We start from the raw sequence: 23,646 nt of genomic DNA, 5'->3' as shown, positions 1-23,646 counted from the left end.
CTCAACCGTCGCCTTTGCTGGCTTTTTATGACGGAAGAGCAAATTTGAAATTGCCGCTTTTTTGACGTTAAGCAACGACGCTACGCAGTTGATTAGAAACCTCAAATGATAAATTAAAAATTGCGTTAAAAGAAGAGCAAAGCAAACTGAATGAATAGCCACAAACCAAGGTATCGTATCCGGTAGTCAGACCTCTCTCTTTTCCGGTCGGGGAGGAGAACAAGCAAGGGGAGTTGGTGACAGCTGAGCGCTCGCGGAGGCACGTGAGAGGTGTTTCTGCGCGAGTATGACGGAGTCGGACACAGCAGGGCTCGTGCCTTCTGAAGAAGGCACTGAGGAACAGGATGACGTCGTCGTCCGTCGGCTTGGAAACTGCGCCAGCGCCTTTTGCGATCCCAGAACCAGGGCACATCGACTTATCGTGCTATTCTTCCTCTGTTTCTTAGCTTTCGGTAAGTTCATTCATTTTATCTTGCCTGCTGGCTCGTTCGAGTAGCTGCGAGGTCTTCTTTTGAACACGATTAATTGCTATTCGCCAGCTGCAGGAGCAGTTATTGCCTGCGGAGCTTCTTATTCAGAGTTTTAGGGTGAAACAAAACGGAGCTTGGGACTCAGGAGGTAGCGTTAGAAACTGCCATTGTTGATAACTGTCATATAGCTTGTGCAGCTGTGTACTCTGTGTATGTTTCCTCGTTCTCGAGCGGTTTAAGTGTGTATCCGCATTATATCATAGATTTTGTCTTTTTTCGAATTTGCGGTGCCACTATTATGTGTGCAGTGTGCAACGTACGTTTAATGAACCATCATTCATAGCTTGGGTTATCAGTACGTACCCACAACGAGAAAGTCCCCGTGCACGCCAGTGCCGAGAAAAAAAATGAAAATGGAGCGCGGTACAGGCCACATGGCGAAGAATGTAAAGATTTTGCGCCACCTATCTTATCCTGGGGTGGCTTTCCTTTGTTTCTCCCTTATCAGTGGTCACGGGACCACGGATACGTTGACAGTCGAAGATTACAGGTTTATAGCATAGCACTTCAGTGCTTGTGCGATTAGAAGGCCCTTTCCCCTCTAGGCACACCACTCTTACCACACTGATCTATTCCCGTTTTGGGTCGTTTTTGCTTGTCAAGCTTAAGCTGTTAAGAATATCGTTTCTGGGATCTATGCAGTCAGTCATATATGTCATTAAATATGCAGCCTGTTCTTTGTGTTCTGCTGACTAATCGCGAGAATGTCTTTTTCTCTCTGTGTGCTCACGTGTGCAGGTAGTTACTACTGCTTCGACAACCCTGGTGCCTTGCAGAGCCAAATTGAAAATGTTATGTTTGTGCGGGCTTCAGACTTCAGCAGCCTGTACTCCTGGTATTCATGGCCAAACACAGTCCTCTGCTTTGCCGGCGGCTTTCTCATCGACCGTGTCTTTGGCATCCGTCTTGGCGCCTTTCTCTTCTCATTTATTATCATCGTGGGCCAGGCAAGGCACTCCTCTCTCTTGTTCTGTTTGAACCTACTCGGAATGTTATGATTATTGAATAGCTGCCTGCAAAAGTGGTGTTATTTTGTGTGTGTGTGACTTCAAAAAAAAAAAAAAGGAAAACCATGAAAAACCAGTGCGACGGTTTGTAGTTCTGAATTCCTAGATTTGCAGTGGCACCAGTGCTGTATGAGATGGTTACAGTGACAGTTATTTTTTTTAGTTGTGTTGGTTCCTAAACAATTCATTGATACCAACACTGCTTCACCGAAAAGCACAATGCCATTTATTAAAATTAGAGCAGTAGCCCTGGTTTCTGTCAAATGCTCAGAATGAGAATTATTTCACACTGTCACATGCGGTTATCAACCTCACTTATAAGGCACACAAGCGTACTGTTTCGTTAAAATAAAAGCCTTGCGTCCACATACACCTGAAGAACTGATACCATTTTTATTCCTTCAAATATTCAATTTAGTCGTCTCAAAATCACCTAAATAGAGGGTCTAAAAATAGCACCGGGAGTCCCAAACCAAGCCACTTTTAACAAAGTCCGGGGCAAAGCTCATTGCCTTCCGTTACTTCTACGGACTTCACATAGACAACTGGCACCGTTAGTCCGACTTGGAGAAACTCTATCTTGTCGAGCCCTACTTCGCTTAATAAAACTGAGTCACTCTTTTGCTGCCATTTGCACCCTCCACACCACTGGGAGGTCTGCAGAATCCTCCATGGTGTATAATGTGCCAGCAAGTCATCCCAATTATATGCTCGGTTCACACCCAGAGCGGAGACAGGATCCCTGGTGCTGGAGTATCTCAACGAAGTCCTGCTGAACTACAGACGTGCACAGATAACGAGGTCCTGTGTAGCCGCGTGCACCTACTTTCATTAGTTCCTCGGCCGTTGAGGACGCTCGATTGGCCTCTCCATCTGCTGTGATCACCATCAGCATCTGATGTTTTGTGCGTGCACTTTTAGTGCAAATACTTTGACTTTCTCTGCTCTCTCAAAATAAATGAAAACATCCACAACGACAATTTTTTCCGCTGTAAAACAGAAAAAGAAAAAAGTGTCTTTTCTTTTGTTCCTTTCTTTTCATCGGCAAAGTCACACCTAGCATAGATCAATGACTGATGATTACATGGATAAATGATAAACACATCCTTTTTGTGGTAAAATGTTAGAGGAACCAATTTTTCCCAAAAGGTATATATTATTGCCACATGCTCTAGTATTGTTTCTGCCCTAGTGTGGTGAAAGAGATGAACTAAGACACGCATGCTAGAACAGTGAAATTTGTGCAGGTCTTCAGTTCAATAGGTCTTGTTTTCAACAGTGACTATAGAGATCACCTGCAAGTGGGGGTTAATGATGCGTGATGATTACATGGATAAATAATAAACACGTCCTCTTTGAGATAAAATGATATAGGAGACCATTTTTTCCAGCGAGGTATATATTAGCGCCACATGCTCTATTATTGTTCTTTGCCCTAATGCGGCGAACGGATGAACGAGGTCATGTGCACTGGAGCAGTCTATTTGTGCAGGTCTTGAGTTTAGTAGGTTTTATTTTGAACAGTGAAAGTGTGCACTAATGGCTCAGTTAGTGATTAAGAGTAATCATGCTCTGCCACATTTGTGGCCACTAACCTCAAAACATCTTAGGAAGTTTGACTTCACAGAATGGTATCGTCTACAGTGGCGGAATCTTTGGCCATTTCAAATGTCTGGCTTCTCTGAGAGGCATTGCAATGGCTCTTAGATGACTTCCTTCGTGTGAGTTGAAATTCTAAAGCGTGTTTAGACAGCGAGAAAGACAGGCACGGTAATAAGAACTTAAGCGGTCCATTGTTGAAGAGGAGTCATTAGAAGTGCGCTGTAAATTCTTTTTGACTGAGTTTTATTAACAAGAGTACTGACTGATCGCTGGGTTGGTCCTAGGTAGAGCGATTTTAAAGCAGCTCCATAGTTGACTTTATCGTTAATGTTGTCGTTTCATGTCCTCGTCTTTCAATCTGTTTAAATCTTCAATATGTCGCCAGTATGCTCATTATGCCAATATGCCATTGTGCGTGATGTGCAACATTTTCTCCTAGTGTGCCCCAGTTTTTCTCACGAGCATGAAACATTTCAGCATAGCCTGAGGAGATGATGGAATGTGCCACCAAACAGCATCGCTGATTTGGGGTTCCCTGATGGTCTGCAGCTTAAAAAGCACATGGTAGCAAGCATACTTTTGAAATTCTTAGGAGGCATTGACCTTCTGGGGCAGTGACAGGAGTTATATCTTGTTTAGACTATGCCACACAAACAGAGGAATTGCCAACATTTTCGATATAAGACTAGCCCTACTTGCTACCACAACCATCTGATGCCATGAATATTCCATCATCTTTAAGAAGTAATCGCTAAATAAATGCTATGCATTATTGAGTTAATTGTGGCAAATTGTGCTGGGTTAAGAAGTCTTACCGATTTATTTGTCAAATAGGCAGTGAGGTATCCGAAGGGATTTTAACGCCATAGGAACAAAAAGTTGCAGTTATCATGCAATCAGACTGCTGGTCAAAAAGCCCCCAAAAGTTGAAAGATTTGCAAAAGCAGTTTTTGCCATTTTTAGTAGGTTTTTCAAAGCAGAGAGGCATCACTAGGATCAGTGCCATCCTATGCAGAGACCCAGCATGTTTATCACAGCAAGGAGAAAACTGCGTGAGGTTTGTAAACTGTTGTGATCGTGCACTCTGTAAACAGCCTGGATCACAACCACAAGAGCTCTTTTGTTAAGTATTCGTTCCTTCTATTTCAGAATCTAAGCATTTTGCTGCTTGTTTTTGAAGCTTTGTATATTGAAGTGCTTCTGTTTTAACTATTTTTCAGGTGGTCTTTGCTATGGGAGCCTTTGTCAATCGCTTCTGGTTGATGCAGTTCGGAAGATTCATTTTTGGGTGAGCACCCTCTCAGAATCTGTCATAGTGGCCATTTATTTTAGAGCGCAGCTCTTTGGTGCCCGTTCCTGCGTTTCGCGGCGGCGACGTTGTCCCTCGTAACCAGCTCTGCGGCCGGGGCAGCGCGCTGCTCTAGCTGCACGCGCTTTTGGCACCATTTCTCATCTCGACGGCGGCAACAGTAAGCTTCTGCTTCAGCGGCACGCACCTCTGGATTCTGGCGGCGACAGCGCTAGGCCTCTGCTCTGGCGGCTCGTTTAGCAGCAGCAGCAGACGAAGGACTTCTACCGGTTGCCTCGCTCATGGCTCAGAATTCCTTACTGCGTATGCGGGAGAACATCCCGTTCCTCTCGCTCGTAATGCCTCCCATGGCTGTGACAACCTCGCGAAATACTTGCATAGACCTTATCCTTGAGAACCAGGCATTGGTGCAGCAAGTCAAGCATATATCCATATATTTCTCCGACCACAAAGCTTCCTTCATGACAATAAAGGACTGTTAGTGGAGTGTTTCTTGAAGAAGGAATATGTGTGAAAAATAACAAGTTGTCTGTAATTGTACACGTCTTGCTCGAATTCTTTGCCTCAATCTATTGAAAAGCTGGAGCAGCTGATGAGCTGCACTCAAATTTCGCATTAGGTAGGAACGTAATCGTCGGCAATTTTTTTTGTGCTTGAACACACTTTCACCACACCTTGCCAAAAGGTGTGCCTGTCTGCTTGAAACATTGTGCTGTAATGACAGCAATACTTGAAGTAAGCATCATTTTGTTGTCCCTTTCTTAGATCAGCTACTGTATATACAGATGGAGGCATCCATTCAAGCATTCAATTTCATTAAATTTGTTAATTTTTTTTTTCTTACAATCAGCATCACATCTGCATGGATGTGGTAAATGGAACTGTTAAATCATGTCAGCTCCAAAGGCTCAGTGTTTCAGAGAACAGTGGAATTTGTTACTAAGCATAGAGATTGTAGATTGCCATGTGATCTATGAACTGGTAGAAAAATATACTGATCGAAAATTGCTGATGGCTGGCGCCATAGCTCTAAGTGTTTAACGGTGGCTGCTGATGAAGAATGCACACATCTTTTGACTCTCAGAGTACCATGACAGGGTGCTTAGGATTTGAAGGAAGGTGCAACTAGTACAATAAGAAGTCTACTGCAAGAGCCACATGCATGAAATCAGAACAGCATAGGATGTGAACAAGGAAGGGTGAAAACTGCACCAATTTTAAGTGTTGAATAACGCAGTGAAAACAGTAGAACAAACAGAGTGAGTTCTGATGTCTAGGTTTAGAGCATTAACTTAAGCTGTTCTGTTGACTATTTGCGGAAAGTATTGGCAGCTCCATTTAGAGCTTCGTTCTATGCAGGGTTGGCGGTGAATCTCTGGCTGTTGCCCAAAACACCTACTCGGTGGCCTGGTTCAAGGACAAGGAGCTGAACACGGTCTTCGGTCTTCAGCTGAGCATCTCGAGGCTGGTCAGTGGTCCATCTTAAGAAGACATTTGGCACTTTGAAATTGTCAGGATCACCATTCTCTTTATCACAGTGCAGTCAGAGACAGCCTGACATGAAGTTAAGGCCATGTCTCGATGGCACGAGAACAGATGCAAGGTTTGCCAATCTGACAGTCTGAGCCATTGTACTTGTGTGTGGATCACTGCTGTTGCCGCTAGCCCGCGGTGAAAGCAGTAATCAGCACACAAGCGGCGAAGTTTCGAAAACAAAACTATGTGGCCGGACTGTCTCTCGGCCTATAGATGGGTACCAGCCAACTGTCAACACACCTGCCTGCATACTGTTGACTATCATTACGACTCGATCAATTAAAACCTATCATTCGAACTGACAATTTGGTTCAGTTGCAATCAAGTGGTCATTAAAAAAAGGCTCATCTTAATTCTAACCCAGCGTAGGTTGTACAAAATATCAGTCCCCTTTGAGTTTTGATTATCGAGAGCCGACTGCGCAGCTGCAGTCTTGAATTCTTCGGTGTGTAAGTGCTAGATCTTTGCCTTAATATAGCGTAAAGGAAAAGAAAGAATGCTTAAGTTGAACAGTCTTGTTCGTGCTTTTCGCTCAAAGTAAACTTCTACACTGACTGCCAGTTCTAGCAGACTTGCACACAAGTGGTTTGAAGGAGATGCACTTGCAAGAGTGGCACGTGCAGTTTTTCATAGAATCGAGGTGAAAGTATAGAAATGTAAGACGGGTAAAAAGAAAACAATAGCCAAGGTAACTGCCTGGGCTTTGTACTCTTAAGGGTAGGTTAAGTGTTATGTGGTGGTAAAAGAAAGAGCAAGGACCATGTCTGCAAAGTGGTATGCAAAGAAGACCACTGCAGGCCACTGAAGGGACTGATTTACGCTGTTGGGTCATGCCCTTAAGGCGGAGCTTAACTGTCCCTACCAGTTTCTTCGCGATCCCCTTTGTGTTCAGTATCCAGCTTCGAATGTACCAATGCCGATGTCTTGAATGGTGGTTACAGCTGAAAAAAACACGAGAAAAAGCCGACAAGGATAGCTCAATGCTGGTTAGAGGTACACTTCCAGTAGGCTAAATTTCACACTAATAATTCATACTAAAGGAAACAAAAATTTGCTCGAACTTTGTAGTTAGAATTTAGGGAAGTCTTTTTGATACAGACTTGATGTTTACAGGACCAAAGTGTCAGTTTAAGTAAACTGAATGTTCAAATTAAGTGAGTTTGAATAATGAGGGTTCACTATAAAGCTTTGGTGGTTGCCATGCATTTTTCTTTTTTTTTTTTTAGCGTAGCTCTGTGCTGCATGTGCTGTTAAGAAGCATGCGCAGTAGCTCGATCAAGACCTTGTGTACATCAGCGCTAATGCTTTCTCATGGTGGAGGTTCCCAAGTTTGGAGCTCACTTTCTTCTTACCTGAGCACTTCAAATTGCAGGGAAGCACAGCCAACTTTATGACCATGCCATTTCTGTACGCTGCTGTGGCGAAAGTGTACCCTGGTGTCACAGGGCTGGGAATGGCTCTTCTCATTGGTGAGTGTGGCTGAGTGCCTTACAGCCTATCTTCTAACATGCTGAGCTGCTGCTTACGCTCTCTCAGACAGGACTATTGTCGCTGTACGATTTTGTTCCTAAAACAAGAGTATATATTTTCTCTCTCTTTATCTAGCTGTTATTGTTAAAGGAGCTCTAAAACGCCTTTTGAGGAGAGCACATAAACTCGCTGAGTCACCACACTGTGTTGCCATGAGCATCCAAGCCAAGCGATACACTTCTACGCGCAGCAGAGAATCCACAATCGCATGCAAAAGTGGGCAAGCCCTTTCCGTTAACTCTTTCATATTCATGCCCTCTTCTGTGACCATCATGTTGCAAAGTTTGATAGAATGCTCACTGTATGTTGCTCAGTCTTGCTTGGCATGATCTATAAAGGAGCATGAAACAAATGCTGTAACACTAGTGGATACATCTGCTACTACCATTCAAGAGGTTTTGTGTTGTGCAAGCCATGTTAATTCCTTGCACCTCCTTGAAACACTGCATAGTGCTCACTGAGTTTTGCTCTTTTTGGGTTCATTCTGCTCTGTAGAGCTAATTAAACTGAGGTATTTATTCCGCCTAATGCATGAATGCCCACATATACCTTACTTGCCTTTTATATATATATACACAGTCAAACCCGGTTATAACGAACAGCGTGATTCAACACGATTTGTTCGTTATATGAAGTATTTCGTTATGACCGAACCCGCTTTTAACAAACCTTTAACGAACCTCAATACCAAATTCGTTATACACGATGTCCTGTACGGCAGAGCGAAAACGTGCTAACGAAAAAAAAAATGTGTCAATCACCATGAGTAAGGTATTCAAAGAAATTTATTGCAGAGGAATGCACACTTAGTTGCAGTAGGGAGTGGTTTTTGCCTGAACACTGCATTTAGCCTCATCAGTGAGAATCACATTTCCGGCGCGCGACATCATTTCCACGAACTCCAGTCTGCTTCCCTGTATTCCGGAGCAGTATCGGCACAGTACATCAGTAGCAGCGAGGGCTTCATGCAACGTCAGGCGGTGGCGATCGTCTTTCTTCCAGCGGCGGCTCCTCGGTCTCCTTGTTGGGACCAGACACCAGCAAGTCAGCAACAATTTCAGAGTCCGATGGGTTCGCTGTCACTGCTACTTTGTCGTCAACAGCCAAAAAATCCTAGAGGTCAGCGTTTTCAGGCACCGCGTCCGGAACATCGGCAAGTTCTCCCCACAGCGTGGCAATGTCACTGTCGTCTTGCACAGCTTGCACTGCTCTGGCAACTTGTGCATCCTCTCAACACAGTCCAGCACGGTGGAAGCAGTTGCGGATTGTGGATTGCATTACGTCTTGCCAGACACGACTGATCATTTCTATTGCGGCCAGCAAATTAATCTTGAGCTCTTCGTTAACCCCCAATTTCACCAACAACCGCTCAGCGACGCACTTCCTGTAGCCCAGCTTGAAAGCAAGGATGATCCCTTGATCGAGGGACTGCAAAACCGCTGTTGCGTTGGGTGGCAGGAAACAAAAGTCTTGAGGGAGACACACCGCAGTGGTGCGCGGAACAGTTACCGAGGAGGAGGCAAATTTTGCGCCTGCTCGTTGCAAGTTCCTCGTCCCAGTCAAGCAGCCAGGCCTCGAACAACGCCCTAGTCATCCAGGCCTTGGAGTTGGAGTTGTACATGACCGGGAGCGAGGCGCACCCTCGCAGGCACTTAGGAGATTTGAACTTGCCAGTGACAAGCGGTCGGAGCTTCAATGATCCGTCCATGTTTGTCGTGGTGACATGGGCCTTGTTCAATTTACCGCCATGGCACTTCTCACTTTTTAGCACCAAGGTTCGACTCGGCAGCAGCTGCCAAAACAAGGCAGTCTCGTCAGTGTTAAAAATGTTGCGCGGCTCGTATATCTCTGCCACAGCACGCCACACGTCTTGCACCCACTTCTCAGCGCTTTTTGCGTCCACTGCTTGGCTCTCACCTGCAACCACCTTTCCGGTGATGGAGTAGCGGTCCTTGAAGCGCTGAAGCCAACCACTGCTAGCCGTAAACCCCTCGACATCCAGGACGCAGGCGAAATCCTTTGCCTTTTGTTGCAGCATGGGGCCAGATACAGGCAGATTTCACGCGCGAACTTCCAAAAACCTCTGGTACAGTGCCTTCTCTACTTGGTTGTAAGCCGGCTTGTGGAGGTGACAGCCGTCAGCGTTTGGGTGCTCCTGCGCATTTCGTCTGATGGCCGACTTGTTTTTCAAGATGGTGCTTAACGTGCTCCTCGGAACCAGCGCAATAGCGCATTGGCGGTCATTTGAGACCGATTGCACGCGATTGCGGCACCGATTGTGGCCTGGCAATGGCTGCCTAGAGATACTGGATGCGGGCACAAAGGTGCGTTGGCGGGCGTTTGGCGAGCGATTGCGCTTGCTGAGAGTTCGCTATATCCAATGTGTAGTTCGTTATAAAAAATACATTTTACATGGATAACGATATCACAACTTCGAGTGTTTGTTGTAAGGAATTATTCGCTCTATCCGAGTTCGTTATACTCAGGTTTGACTGTATTTCAAAACCCTTTGTGAGTACCTGTGCCCACTAGCCTGGCACTGTATGAAACATTGTGATTCTTTGAAATGCCTGTTTTATTCAGGTCATTATCAACCTTGCATAAGTATGAAAAGAGACTGCGGCAAACTACCTGCCAGCTTCTCCTCGATGACTCTCTTTGTTGCTTCCAGCTGCTTCATGGTGCGTGATGTCGATGCTGTGTGCCGTCGTGCTGGCTTTGCTCGACCGCAGAGCACAACGCATCATGGGACGTGATGATGCCATGACAGGCAAGTGGACTCGCACCGTAATAATTGCACATTGGCATTAGCAAGCTGCTGAGGACAGCAGTAAAAGTGCAGAGCTCACACACAGCTTTTTTGCCACTTATTGAAGGGACCATGAAATGGTACATACTGAGATTAGGAAAAGCACATAAGTGATCGGTATTCCATCACTCGTCACCACACCGCAAGAACTTTTAAGCTAGATATAAGCGATCAGTATTTCATCACTCGTCACACAGCACAAAAAATTTTAAGCTAGCTTTGTTTACATCGAATATTAAAAAATGGTGCTCCTCCTCGCCCTCCTCAACTCATACACACTGGCGCACAAGAAAAAATAGAACAGGCCAGGACTGCACCCAGCTGGACCCCATCCCACCAACTCACCCACGCTCCCTGAGCAGTCCCGATGGCATCAGTGGGCTCGCCCAGACTGCCCACTGACGTCATCAGTGGAGGGGACATGCAATGAGGCGTCTCCCTGATCAGTCGCAAGCTACTGCAAGCACCGGTTTTTAAAAATTGTTCATAAATTATAGGGTCCATGCAGAGCTTTTAAATTGGACTCGAAAATCCACAAAGACCACCTGTGCAGATCTGTTGCACTAGGATATGACCATCGAAATCATTTCAGGGTGCCTTTAAGTCGTTTCTGTGTGTAGTCACCTAAAAGAAAAAGCATTTGTTTGCAGTTCATGTAGTGAATGCCAGCGCCCAGAGTTTCATTGAGGAAGATTCCTGCACAAAAAGTGCTTTGTACTTAGTTTTGATTTGCACATTGTAGCAGAAATAATTGCGCCCTCTTTATGCTTCAGTTTGTTGTTGGAAGTGTGCCAACATTGGCAGAAAATCTCATTCAATTTGAAGAAAAAGTGGTGTGTTTTTTAATAGCGTTGTTTATATATGTATGTAGTTTTGTTTTGTTTCGAATTTACATTACACTCTAAGTGTTGAATGCTCATGCCTGACATCAAAATAGAAAAGGGCATATCCACTTTTGTTTTTCATGGTGCATGATTGCTGTTGATGAGTCATTTCTGAAGTCTTTGTCAGCTATTCATTCCATCGTAATACAGTGAAACCTTGTTCAGGCATGTATGCTTGGCTGTAGTTCCACTTGAGATGTACTTGCATGAAATTCCCTACTCAACTTGCAGTAAACTCCATGCATCCTCGCTAGTGACACAGTGGCTTATTGTGAATGTCTTAGTTGAAGCAGACCTATCGTCAGCTCAAGTTCAGCCATGAACTCGCCGCACATCGCAAGAAAACTTAACTGGGGCTTGCTGTGCATAAATCGAATCGTGGCGATGCATCAGGGCAGTGACACTGGCAACATGGCATAGCATGCAAAGAATACACTTGCAGTTGCTGACGTCTGGAAAGAAAACACTCTCCCTTCTAGTTTCCACTCCGTATCGCAGGCGCCGGTGTCCGAGCAGTCACACTCTGATCCATGCATATGTGCCCATATCCATAGCTACCACATATTGTTCTCACATGAATTTGCTTTTCTGCAATGTGGGGGCTCCACAGTTTAGGCTGGCCTAGGCTGGCCGCAGCAAACTTTCATTTACTAGCTGCCATCGCTGAATTGAAGGCTGACCGGCATCACTGCGCAGCTGTGATTCAGCCCCACCTTGTTGTGTTGTTGTGTCACTGGCTTAGTCATGCACCGCGCACTTCTAGCACATTGTGCTTCCCAAGCAACCTCACGCTCCAGCATGTCTCATGCTGGGGCAAAGCTCCGAGTGTTGGCCATTGCAGGCAACAACACCTGTGAACTTCGCATACGTTTTGGAGCAGCAAGGGAGTGTGGAAACTGTTAGCTTTGCATATTTAGAGACATGCACCGCGTGCCTCGGTGATTATTGGAAGTTTGCTTAAGCACTACCTACTGCTCGTCTGAGGATAGAATATGGCTGAAATTTTGTGAGCGTGGAAGTGCACAGCATGCCTGAATTCCTCAAGTTCTTGATTCAGTCATGTTGTCTTATTTTTGTGAAATAGGGGCTCGAAATATACCCACACAGATTTTCAGATTTTTCTTGGTAGTACTAGAACATAATGCATGTCTTAAAGGGATATGTCTAAATGGCATCACTCTTGCCTTGCGGTGACAGTTTGTGGTGGTGGTATTCATGCAGGTGAGGTGGTGAAGCTGACTGATGTGCGCTACTTTCCCAAGACCTTCTGGCTGCTGTGCTTCATCTGCGTGTCCTACTACGTCACCATTTTTCCTTTTATTGGACTGGGCACGTGAGTGCAATTAAGAAAATTTAATAGTGAATGTTGTTCTGTTATTGATCTCTTGTGTGAAATCAGTCATTACCCCTGGAATTTTTTTGCTTCCACTCGGTGGCTGGGGCAAATCAGCCCTGATATTTCTGGTGACAGCAGCAGAGGATGGCTGATGAATGGGCAAGGAGAACCTTGAGCTTATGGGCAGGCATATGAGCAGTATCTCTGCTTGAGCACTTCTAAGCTAGCATACCGTAATATTCTCTATACAGTGCACAGGAATACATATAAAATTCTGAAATTCTTACACTGTGCAGGTTATCTGCAGTTGCGGACTGTACAGTGATCATACTGTCATATTCATGAAAACGCCGCTAGTGTCATGGGGTGTCACTGGAATCGAGGAGCCATCCAAGCATGCTCTGCACAGATGTTGATAGAGAAGCACAATTATAGGGGCATTTTAGACCTTATTCTGAAGCAAAGGTCATTATTTGGATTGTGAGAGTAATGAGCGGTTCATCATGACAGTCAGATGAAAAGACCTCTTTGGGTTCAAGATATCTTCTGCTTGCAATGCAGTATCTGCAGGTGTTTGCATTGGCAAACTTTATTATCGTAAGGATGGTTTCTCAGATATCATGTGTTGCCCACTGTTGACATACATTGAGGATATGAGAGTCGAGAACAGTCGGGTTTCTTACAGCAACAAGTGTTAAAGCCACGTTTCCCACTTATGTGGGATTCGTGTTCATTGGTGCAGTACAACAGGTCCAACATGTGTCACATTGATTGGTCAGATCGGAGTCGTGACGTTACTGTGTTCGTATAGACTGACAGCCATCCATGACTGTGCATGTTTAATACCCAGAGTTACTAGATACTCTGCCTGGCCTGAGCATTTTACTCTGCCCCAGCTATTGCTGAAATTTATATTATACCGTGAGGGTAAACATCTGGTCTGTCTTTTACGTTAAATTGTAGGTGCATCAGTTAATACAGTTGTGTGCTAAAAGTGTAATGACAGTATCCCTGGATCACGAAGCAGTTCTAATCAAATGGTGTTACCAATGAGATAATTTTCACACAGTGATTATTCTATCTATTGACAGGGTGTTCTTCCAGAGAAAATACCAGTTGTCAGCTGTCGAAGCAAACTCAGTTGACAGGTGAGTTCATACTCAATAGAGTTTCTGTGAACATTCTCATGATTGCAGCCACGGAGTGATTAATATGGACTGCACTTTGGCTTTCTGATTCTGCCCTCACTCTTCATAACAAATTGAAAAGCTTGCTGCCTTTATGCAAAAACACACAAACCACGTTTACTTGTGTAGTTATCTAAAACCCTTTCATTTTTTGCAAGATCACCATACCATGAGTTCATATTCAAGCGTATAAGTTGCTGTGTTCTTGATGAAATGGTCATTGGCAATGGGTGTTTCAGTTGGAAAAAAAATCTATCTTAAGCATGGGATTTTTTTGCACTCACTTGTCAGTGGTCTATCCTTACAGCATGGCTTGAAATGTTCATATGGTATGTGTGGCTTAGTGCCCGAATGCGACACTTGGGCTATGAGGAACGCAGTTGTGGAGGGCTACGGATTAGTTGACTGCGCTTGGGGTTCTTCTAAAGTGTGCTGACATCACAGCGCATACGAGCGTTTCTGCATTTCACCTCCATAGAAATACGGCCGCCATAGGCGAGGTTTGATCCCACTGCCTTTGGATCAACAGCCAAATGTTAAAGCCACTGAGCCGGCATGGCAGGTAATGAAATGTTTATTATTCTCATATTTGTTGTGCATTATTCTCACATTCGTCATGCATTATTTTTGCTCAACATGACACTGCCTGCTTGAGGCGAAGGAGCTATGATGCAAAATTCTAGTTGCATGCCATTGAATTGTATATATGGGCTGGAGAACGGGAACCAGGCAGCAGGGAGACAGTTCGACTTGAGTGAAAAAAATTATTCAGGACTGGTGCAAAGCCACAAGAGTTCTCTGGTCTATGAAGCCAACAAATAGGGCAGACTGAGGGATGCTGGACAGACCTCTAGAGTCATCTGCGTGCGGCAGCTGCCGTAAGCGTGTACTATTTTTGTCACACTTTCTTACGAAGAGATGGACAGCTTGTTTTTATATAGCTTACCAAATTAACAGGAACATCTTGTACACTGGTGCATTCTTTTTTTTTTTTTTCTGAAAAACTCCCATCTGCAAGGGATTGCAACTTACACACAGGTGCGACTTATAGACCGGAAAATACGGTACTGCACATGAGTCTGCTACATTTTGCCTGCTGTCTATGCTTACTTTTTGCCCGTCATGTGTTTTGCATTCAAACCGCAGTTTGCTACATGGAGTACTAAAGAAAGCAAATTCCTGCTTTCCCTCCCTGTCATTCTTCTTTTTCTAGTGTCCCATACCTCATTTCGGCATTCGCCTCACCTGTCTTCGGCATCCTTGTGGACTTGCTGGGCAGAAACCTGATCTGGGTCACAGTAGCTGTCTTTGGGACACTTGGCGCTCACGGTTTACTGGCATTCACCTTCCTCACTCCCTGGGTCGCTATGGTAATTCCGCAAACATCTCTGCTGTCCATGTCCTGGTTCACCTACAACATGCTCAACCCTGAGGCTTCATTCACAGATTGCTTCTTTAGATTTGTCCTCATTGGCTTGAACTAGCATCTCATTCAATTTCTATCAGTTTCACCAAATTAAGACGAGTATGATTGTGTGCACAATTATTGTGGAAGAATTTTGGGGTTGAGTAAGAATCTTACCACTAGAAAACCATAGTGGCTTTGATCCTTTTTTTAGTTCAGAGTTGACCTCTAATCTACACTTGATTTTCATGCATATCTTTACCTCATAGCTCTGATGCCCTTACTGTCACAGCCTTCGACACTTTGAAATGCTGTCCACACATGCATGGGTACAAAGTTTTGAAAGGCTGTCAGAGAACTTAAAAATGTAGTTCTTCTGGTCCGTTTGACTGGAGATGCTGCATGAACAGTGCATGATCACCTGCCCTGTAATAACACATTAGATGATAGCATGCACCTTGCTCACTTGGGAAAATAACAATTTTGTGTTGAGTGTGTATCCTGATGCCTGACATAAATGGACTTTAGAATTCCCTTTGAGTGCTGCTTAAATGCACCTTGCTGCAACGCATAATACACAATGTAGGTTCTGTGTTCTTTTACTGTGTGAGCCCACTTTTAAACAGCATGGTGTGTTTCATTTTTCTATAAGATAGTGCCCATATTAAAGATCTTGTGCTTTGAGAAGGAGAATATTAAGATATCCCAATAGTGTGTTGAAACTTAGCATGGTTGCTTAAACATTGATTGTTGGTGCGAGCAGCTGCTTAGAAACAATGGAAAGAATTTGGCCTTTTTGTACTATGCATTTCCATTTTGCTTCAGACTGTGCCATTGCAAATGCCTTGTGCAGGTTCTCATGGGGCTGATGTACTCACTCCTGGCATGTGCCTTCTGGCCATTGGTAGCCATGGTGATCCCAGAACATCAGCTGGGCACAGCCTACGGCATGTGAGTCACCACTGCTCATTGGACTTTCCCTTTTAGTTCCCTGCTGGTCTTGGTCGCCACACCTGGGGCTTGCAGTGCATTTGAAGTGGCCCCAGCTGTCCCACACACTGCACTGCTGATTGCAAATCTCTGATACTGTTCAACTTTTTCAGCAGGAGTGTTGGTTGATGTCTTTGCAATAATGGCTCCCTGCACAGGTTCTGCTTGTGTGGTTATGATTTTGTGACATAGCCATTGTGGTGATTTGATTTTAAACCTACCAGGGCTACTAGCTAACGTGTTGTTGTTTTGCACATTGTGAGGTCAAAGACACACTTTCCGAAGCATTTTGACCCAAAGAAGCCGAGCACCGGGCCAGACATTACTGTACCCACTTCTAAAGGGGTTGTGAATTCTCCCTGCCTTGATAGAACACCTTGCATCATTTTAAATAATTCTGAGGGCTAAAATACAGTCTCGCAATCAGCTCGCATGTTTGCTTTTAGTTAAGCCGCATGTCGTGGTGTTATTATTTATGCTCTAGGGAGGCAGATTAATCAGTTATAGTCTACCAGAGGAATTCAGAGCTGGTCGGACATCGCATTACCGTGGCATTATTGCAATCTTGCTTCCCTCAGTAGTAGCAGTGGCAGTAGCTGACATTGACCTTTGTTGATTGCTCATTCCTAAATTAGCCTTGGGGCAAGTTAAGCACAATTCAGGAGGGGTTTGCGAATATTGAAATTTTCTAATACAAATAGAATAAAAGTTATGAAAAAAAAATGGCTTAAAATATCGAATATCTGATCAGCATGAAAAAAATATTTAAGAAAAATATAGACGCAGATGTTGTCCCTTACATTTCGCAAAATTGCGTTTGGTCTTTGCAACTAAAATAAATAAAGTTAGACTGACTCAGCATCATATAAAGAAACATTGTGTGCACAGAAATGTATGCTGATTGATTAGATAGAATAACAGTATGAAACCTGTAATGTGGTCATTCAGAATGAGAAAAAAAATAAAAATCAATCAACTGATGCTTGACTGGCAACTAAAAATAATGTGATAGCTAGTGAAACCTCATTAATTCAGACTTCAAAGAGACTGGAAGAAATGCCCAAATTATCCTAAGGTCAATTTGTAAAAATGGCCAAAATATAATAATGCGATGAAGCTTTATGAATAGGCCCCATCGCACAAAAACTGAAAAGTCCTGGACGAGCGCGCAGTTTCAGCGCGCTGGAGGAACAACGCGGACATAATGAGGTGAACGCAAGCGTGCAAATGCATATAGGTGTCGCAGAACAATGAGATTGCATTTAGGAAAAAGAAATGACCAGCATTATGTTAGTTGGCATCCGAGAGCGATCCCCGGCTGGGTTCTGACGGCTGGCAAGTGTGCAGCCAATAGCCGCTGTGGGCTGGTGATGAAGTTCAGAAGCTGAAATTACATAGCACAGCTATTTTTGCCCCAGCCACAGGGACCCTCCGATTGACATCATGTCTGCCATTATGTGCACAGAAGAGGTGCACAGGTTACAATGGACCAAACAGTAGGCAGGATTTTCACACAATTGCTTGCCCTGCTGTGGCACTTTGGTTCTCCTCTTCAGGAGTCTCATGTAAGATTCCTCATGTGGGCTTTCCCACATGCATTAGATGAAAACGAGATGGCGGAGCTCACACTAGGAGAGTTAGGAAGGTGACAGTACAAATAACATCAGTGTGGATGTAAAACGTATGTTACACATTATGGAAAGATCAAAGAAAAAGCTTGCATTTTTTTCACTGTGATTGTTCAGAGTGGGTGGTTGGCGATCTTGTTCTCATCAGGTGTCGTGTGAGAAAGCCCACTTATGGAATTTCATGCGAGTTCCAATCCTATACTCAGTTTCATGTGTAGCAGCAATGCCGTAGAGGCTGCTGCAGTAGTGTGTCCACGAAACACTATTAGGCAGTGGCTTAGCTCGGCTATGCCAGGATATACATAGCGAAAGCAGGCATGTGACACAGCTGGCAAAGCGAGCAGAGGCAAGCGCAACGACAGGGCAAGTGGTGTGACGTCATACCAAACGGTGCCGGCGGCTCCGCGGCGAGGCGCTGGTGTTACGTCATGGCAGATGGAAAATATCATTCGTTCTTCTTGAAACTTCGATGAGTGTTTGGACGAAAACAAAAAGCAGTATAAAATGAAGTAGTAGCATTGAAAATCATGGTCAAAGCTGTGAGGCGCTCAGTGTTCGGGCCGTCTGGCTAAAATTTTCCGTGAGTGTGAACCACTTTTTGGGCGCGCATTGATTCACCCTACCAACTGCGTATCATATTGCCGCATGTAATTCTTGCTTTTCAAAGTCTTGCTGAGTCACAGGATGAAATTGTGGCAAGAGGTAAAACGAAGTCCAGAAGATGCCAGCCAAGGCACTTAGGGTTTGTTCCTTCGATATATGCTTGTGTTCATTTTTGTTGTATGGCGAACTACTTTTTGGGGGCGGACTTAGCCTGCGCAAACTGGCACGCTAGCTTTGGCAGCGTCGCCTTCTATGTATGAAGCGGAGTATAGCAGCTCAGATATTGTGGTTTTCCATGGTCAAATTTATGGAAGTTGGCACGGTATTCGATCAGTGGCGAATATTCGAAACTTCTCGAATATTAATTTTTTGAACAAATATGAATCGGATATCAAACATATTCGTATTCATATTCGAAATTTCAAATATTCTTAACCCCTAAATTTTAGTTGTTTCGCGTGACAAATTTTACAAAGCTCATTGTTTACAAAGTGCAGGTGTCATCTTTGCCTTTTCTTGTATTAGAAATGAGCAGGACATGGTTGAAAATATATATGAAAATGTTTGGGAAGTTGCTCATTAGTATCCACCTGAGCACAGGCACAGCCTTGCAGATGCACTCAGGTGGATACTCAAGTGTGTCCACGATTCTTCTATACTGACACTGACATTCCGTGCTTGGTTATTACATTTCCCCCCTTTTTTTTTTTACAGAATTGCAGAGAATTCTTTCTGCTGAGTCTGTATTATTCTCACTGACAACATACTGATTATGCCTGCAAATGGGTATATTCCTATATCACCTTTTGTCCATCTTTCCACAACTAATTTCCCAATAGTACTACTAGTACTAACGAATGCAAACTCAGACTAATTCTTTGGCATTCTTTGCAGAATGCAGTCTGTGCAGAACCTGGGCCTTGCTGTCATTGCAATGGTGTCCGGTATGATTGTTGACAGCAGTGGGTATTTCATCCTCGAGGTCTTCCTCATGGCGTGGCTTTGCTGTAAGTCAGCTAGCCTGCTCTTGGCTTGCTACCGTACAACCCTCTGAACTGTAATCCTCATGCTATCCATACTTCACATGCACTGCACCTGTATTCATTTATTCACAGCTTATGTGTGAAGGGCATGGCTAGGGCACCTAGGTTTCCACAATTCCACGAAAAAAAATATTGGAACATTTGTCTATGAATTGTGTGTTAGCAGCCACATTGTATTTGTTAGAGAGAGCTGCTATCATCGTGCATATGTGATCACATGGTCACGTGGGATTTTTTCATATTTTGTGCACTTTCTATTCAACACGGCTAAAACTAGTCTGTACTGCACATCAAGATTAAAACTACTGATGATTTACAGTCGCCGACTGATTTTTCGGACTCCGAAAAATCGGACATGCTTGATTATTCGTACTGCTTCGCGGCACCATCACTCTCCCCATAGGCCGCAATGTATAACAAATACCGAAATTTCGAACACCTTGCAGCCTCTCGTTTGATTTTTCGGACCCCACGCCGACGCTGACCGCCGCATGCGAGCGCCATTTTTATTTTGAAGTGAGCCTCCTTACCGCCCCATGAGGTGGCGGTGGTGGCGGCGTTCGCTCAACATCGTTTTTGTGTGCTTCAGTACAATGGCTAGTCTACTTCCGGTCTCGCCTATCCAATCCAGTAGCTGCTGGCCCGGCCATCTCGTCTTTCTTTCTTTGTGTCGGTGTGTTTGTGCGGCGCGGTACTCTTTCTGGTTGTGTTGCTCGTGTGCTGTGTACGCCTAGCAGTGAAGCCAGCGAAGCATACGAGAATGGCGCCGACATCGGGGCAGTCCGCGGCAAATACTCAACGATGACGATGGCAAAGAAGATTGCCGTGATTCAAGTGCAGAACGGCCGCCCGCAGAGCGAAGTTGCCTGGAAGTTTGGCATTTCGAAGCAGGCTGTCTCCGAAAAGATATGACCTCACTTTCAAGAAGATGTGTGGTGAGAGTGGTGCTGTGGACAAGGCTCTTGTTACTAATTACCGCTCCGACAGACTGGAGTCGCTGCTGCACCAGTTTTCGCCGGATAACGTCTTCAACTGTGATGAAACAGGCCTGTTTTACAAGATGCTACCCGAGAAGACACTGTCCGTGTCTGGCGACCCCTGCCACGGCGGAAGGCATAGCAAAGAACGGGTCACAATGATGGTTGGCAGCAACATGTCGGGAAGCGAAAAGCTCCCGATTCTTGTTATCGGAAAATCCAAGAGCCCGAGGTGCTTCAAAGGGGTGAAAACATTGCCCGTGTGGTATGAAGCAAATTCGAAGGCGTGGATAACGCAGCAGCTTTTCGTTGGCTATGTGCACAAGCTGGACCGGAAGTTCAGAGCACAAAACCGCAAGGTATTGCTCTTTGTGGACAATTGCGGTGCACATGGCCACATTGATGACCTCACATCCATTCAGTTGGAATTTCTACCACATATTACAACGAGCGTCCTACAGCCCATGGACCAGGGCGTGATAAAAAATTTGAAGGTGCTATACAGGTCACGCCTGCTGAGCCGCATGGTTCTGTGCATCGACGCTGACAAGCAGTATGCTGTCAACCTGCGGTCAGCGATCAACATTCGGACTGTTTATTCGGACTTTTCGGCGGTCCCCGTGAGGTCCGAATAATCGGTCGGCGACTGTAGACTTGGAGGGGGAGGGGGGGGGATGCTGTAGAATCATACACTTGGAATCTGCTGAAAATTCAATAGCCAAATAGTGTTGTTTTTTTTTTTTGTTATTTAATTGTTCAGTTGAACAGAATATGAAATGCTTTGTTTGCTAATGCCTGTTTTTGTACTGCGTGGATGGCGAAGGTGCGTACAGAGAGCCACTTGAGAGTGCGGCTCCATGTAATAAAGGGGCTCTGAAAGAGGCTCTAATAAAGTTGTGGTATGCCTGGGATGTTAAAGGGCACCGCTTCACAAATATCCTCCAGCTAGAATTTTTTTTAATGCGATTTGTAGAAGCTAAGTTATCTGTAGTCAAAATTTGAATTTCAGCGTCTTTGCACCTTTCCCTCTTCTCTAGCCACTTTTTGCTCGTGGAAAGGTCAGTGCTCCTTTACCAGTCCCACCGCCAGGGTCAGAACTTCCTCACTCGCAAGAGCTACACTGCCTAATGGCCGCGTACATGGTAGTTGCCTGACAACTAAAAGAATCTAACCAATAGCCATTTCTGAACTGCCTTACCCCGGAGTGTACAACGGAGGAGGGCGTGAGCATGAAAAAATCACTGGGAAGGGCTTGCCAACTTTGGTATGCGATTGTGGGCTCTCTGCTGTGTGTAGAAGTGTATTATTTGCCTCAGGTGTTCATGACACCGCAATTCAGTGATTGAGCAAGTTGACGTGCTCTCCTCGGAAGGTGTTTCAGGGCCCCTTTAAACCTTGGCTAAAGCTAGCTGGGACACCTGGTATATTTGTTTGTAGTTATGTGCTGCATAGCTCTTGATGTAGCTAATAGCGTAAATGTATCCCGATGCAAAATTTTTTGTGTGTGTGTGAGTTGTTTCATTTGCTTTTCTTTTTTTCTCAACAGGCTCTCTCATTGCTTGCCTCTTGCTTCTCATAGTGAATGCCAAGCAAGGTAAGTGCTGGGCACTCTCGTGGTCTCTGGTATCTGCTATTCATAAAATTAGGCTCTAGGTAAATATAATACAGAGTCGTTACTCCAGCTTTACTGCATTATGTGCAGCTGAAAAACTTGTTTTGCAGTTTGTGTGCTTGAGTTTATATTATTAGGGACTTCATGCATATCCAAGAACGTGTTACCATCTCTGTCGGAACAGGAGTACTGAGGCCAATGGGTTTGCTATTGACCACTGGATTTCTTGGAACTCTCCGAGCCCTTCAGAGTTTTGTAGGAATATTTTTTCAAGGGCCTCGGTTGGTTATATGAGAAGTGGGAGAAATATCCTTGTTTCCTCAGAAGGGGCTAAGGCTATTAGGCAAATGGCACTTACAATCCCCGGCAGTGTCTTTCCACTGGTAAACAATGACTTTGTCATTCTCTCCGTTTTTCTTTTCTCCTCTTCTTATTATTTTGCAAGAAAAGATGTTCTTTTTCAGTAGCAACCCTGTGCACTTAAGAAATTTGGGTTGTCATGAAAACCCTACCCTTTCTCCTTTGAAAGGACAGTAGCTCGCTGTTCTGTCTCTTCCTAAGATGTGGTTTTCGCTGATACTAAGGCAAGAAAATTTTGCATAATCGAAACAGTTTGCTTGATGTGTTAAGCTTCTGAAATCTGTGCAGTGTTCCTGAAATCTTTCATGCCAAGCTTCTATGAGCGGGCTGCATTAGTCATCAGAGAATGTGACCGTGCATTTCTCCTGTCAGCATGAGGTAAAAGTAATTGTTGATGTCTGCAAGTGAGGAACCCAGATGAAGCGAGCAATTCTGGATAATGCAGCAGGTTTTTCTTATTCCCACTTAAGTACTGCTGCCTGCAGTGCAGGCCGCTGTATTTGGGCTGGGATCACTAATTTGCTGTTTGACTGCAGCAGCCTCACCATTTTTATTTGTCCTAAACAGTATAGGTGTTTGGTTATATGACGGCAAATAAACCATGCCTTTCTAATGACACTTTAGCAAAATCTCAGCTCTATAAGGCAAAAGGCATGACTGCAACTGAAGTTGATTTTGCAGGCTTTATTATGTCCACTATTTTGCTTATTATACCATGAAATCATGAAGAATAACACTGCTTATATTCAGTTCATTTTATCATCACACTCAGTTTTTCTGTAGCAATCTTTTGATGTATGTGGTTTAGTTCATGCACGATGGATAAAAGACGCTTTGCTGTCCGAAACAACAGATTGTGACCACTTCAGTTGCACGATGTCAAGTTGTAAATAGCAGTACCTGAGTAATGTTTTTTAAACTGTGCCATGATCTACAGCCAACCACTCGATTCTAGAATGTTCCTTAGGAAAGTGTTCCATCACACTCTATCAGTGTTGTTCATGCCAATGTTTTCACTGTTTCTATTTCTGTGCCTCTGCAGGTGGAAATCTGAATACGAGTCGGCTGAAGAAAGACTGAGTTTTTAATTCTTAGTGTGAGTGTGGATGAGACAGCGACGGAAGTCAGCAAATCTGATCATCACTCGCCATAATTTCGTTGATCCCCATCGCTCATTAAAATATCTTATTGTATCATGTGCTGTAAGCTAGCCAGCAGATTTTGTATTTTATAAAAGCGTTAGGATGTGCATATTTCATCATTAAAAATGATCGCTGGATCAGCGAATGGAAAAGAAA

The 23,646-nt window shown here is 44.4% G+C and overlaps 1 protein-coding gene across 2 annotated transcripts; it reads left to right on the top strand.

Annotated features, from left to right (window-relative positions):
• The first annotated feature begins 220 nt into the window (after positions 1 to 220).
• Positions 221 to 23,646, top strand: LOC149341349 (lysosomal dipeptide transporter MFSD1-like). Of its 2 annotated transcripts, XM_089543418.1 has the most exons (13): positions 221 to 452; positions 1,269 to 1,477; positions 4,360 to 4,427; positions 5,808 to 5,916; positions 7,357 to 7,453; positions 10,186 to 10,284; positions 12,429 to 12,540; positions 13,635 to 13,691; positions 14,944 to 15,100; positions 15,989 to 16,086; positions 19,251 to 19,363; positions 21,923 to 21,970; positions 23,391 to 23,646. In XM_089543418.1, exons 1-13 carry the CDS (start codon positions 287 to 289, stop codon positions 23,426 to 23,428), a joined length of 1,371 nt encoding a protein of 456 aa, XP_089399544.1. In that variant the 5' UTR covers positions 221 to 286; the 3' UTR covers positions 23,429 to 23,646. The 2 variants fall into 2 exon arrangements, with proteins under 2 accessions (XP_089399544.1, XP_089399545.1); XM_089543419.1 differs by lacking the exon at positions 10,186 to 10,284.

Source organism: Amblyomma mixtum, chromosome 5, assembly GCF_055824585.1.
Source record: "Amblyomma mixtum isolate Tamu chromosome 5, ASM5582458v1, whole genome shotgun sequence".
NCBI lineage: Eukaryota > Metazoa > Arthropoda > Arachnida > Ixodida > Ixodidae > Amblyomma > Amblyomma mixtum.
The sequence above is the reverse complement of the archived record's forward strand: the minus strand, read 5'-3'. Positions and strand labels throughout refer to the sequence as shown.

Coding starts and splice junctions, on each gene's coding strand:
- LOC149341349 (XM_089543418.1), top strand. CDS start 287: ATGACGGAGTCGGACACAGCAGGGCTCGTGCCTTCTGAAGAAGGCACT. Junction 453..1,268: donor CCTCTGTTTCTTAGCTTTCG/GTAAGTTCATTC, acceptor TCACGTGTGCAG/GTAGTTACTACTGCTTCGAC. Junction 16,087..19,250: donor CTGGGCACAGCCTACGGCAT/GTGAGTCACCAC, acceptor CATTCTTTGCAG/AATGCAGTCTGTGCAGAACC.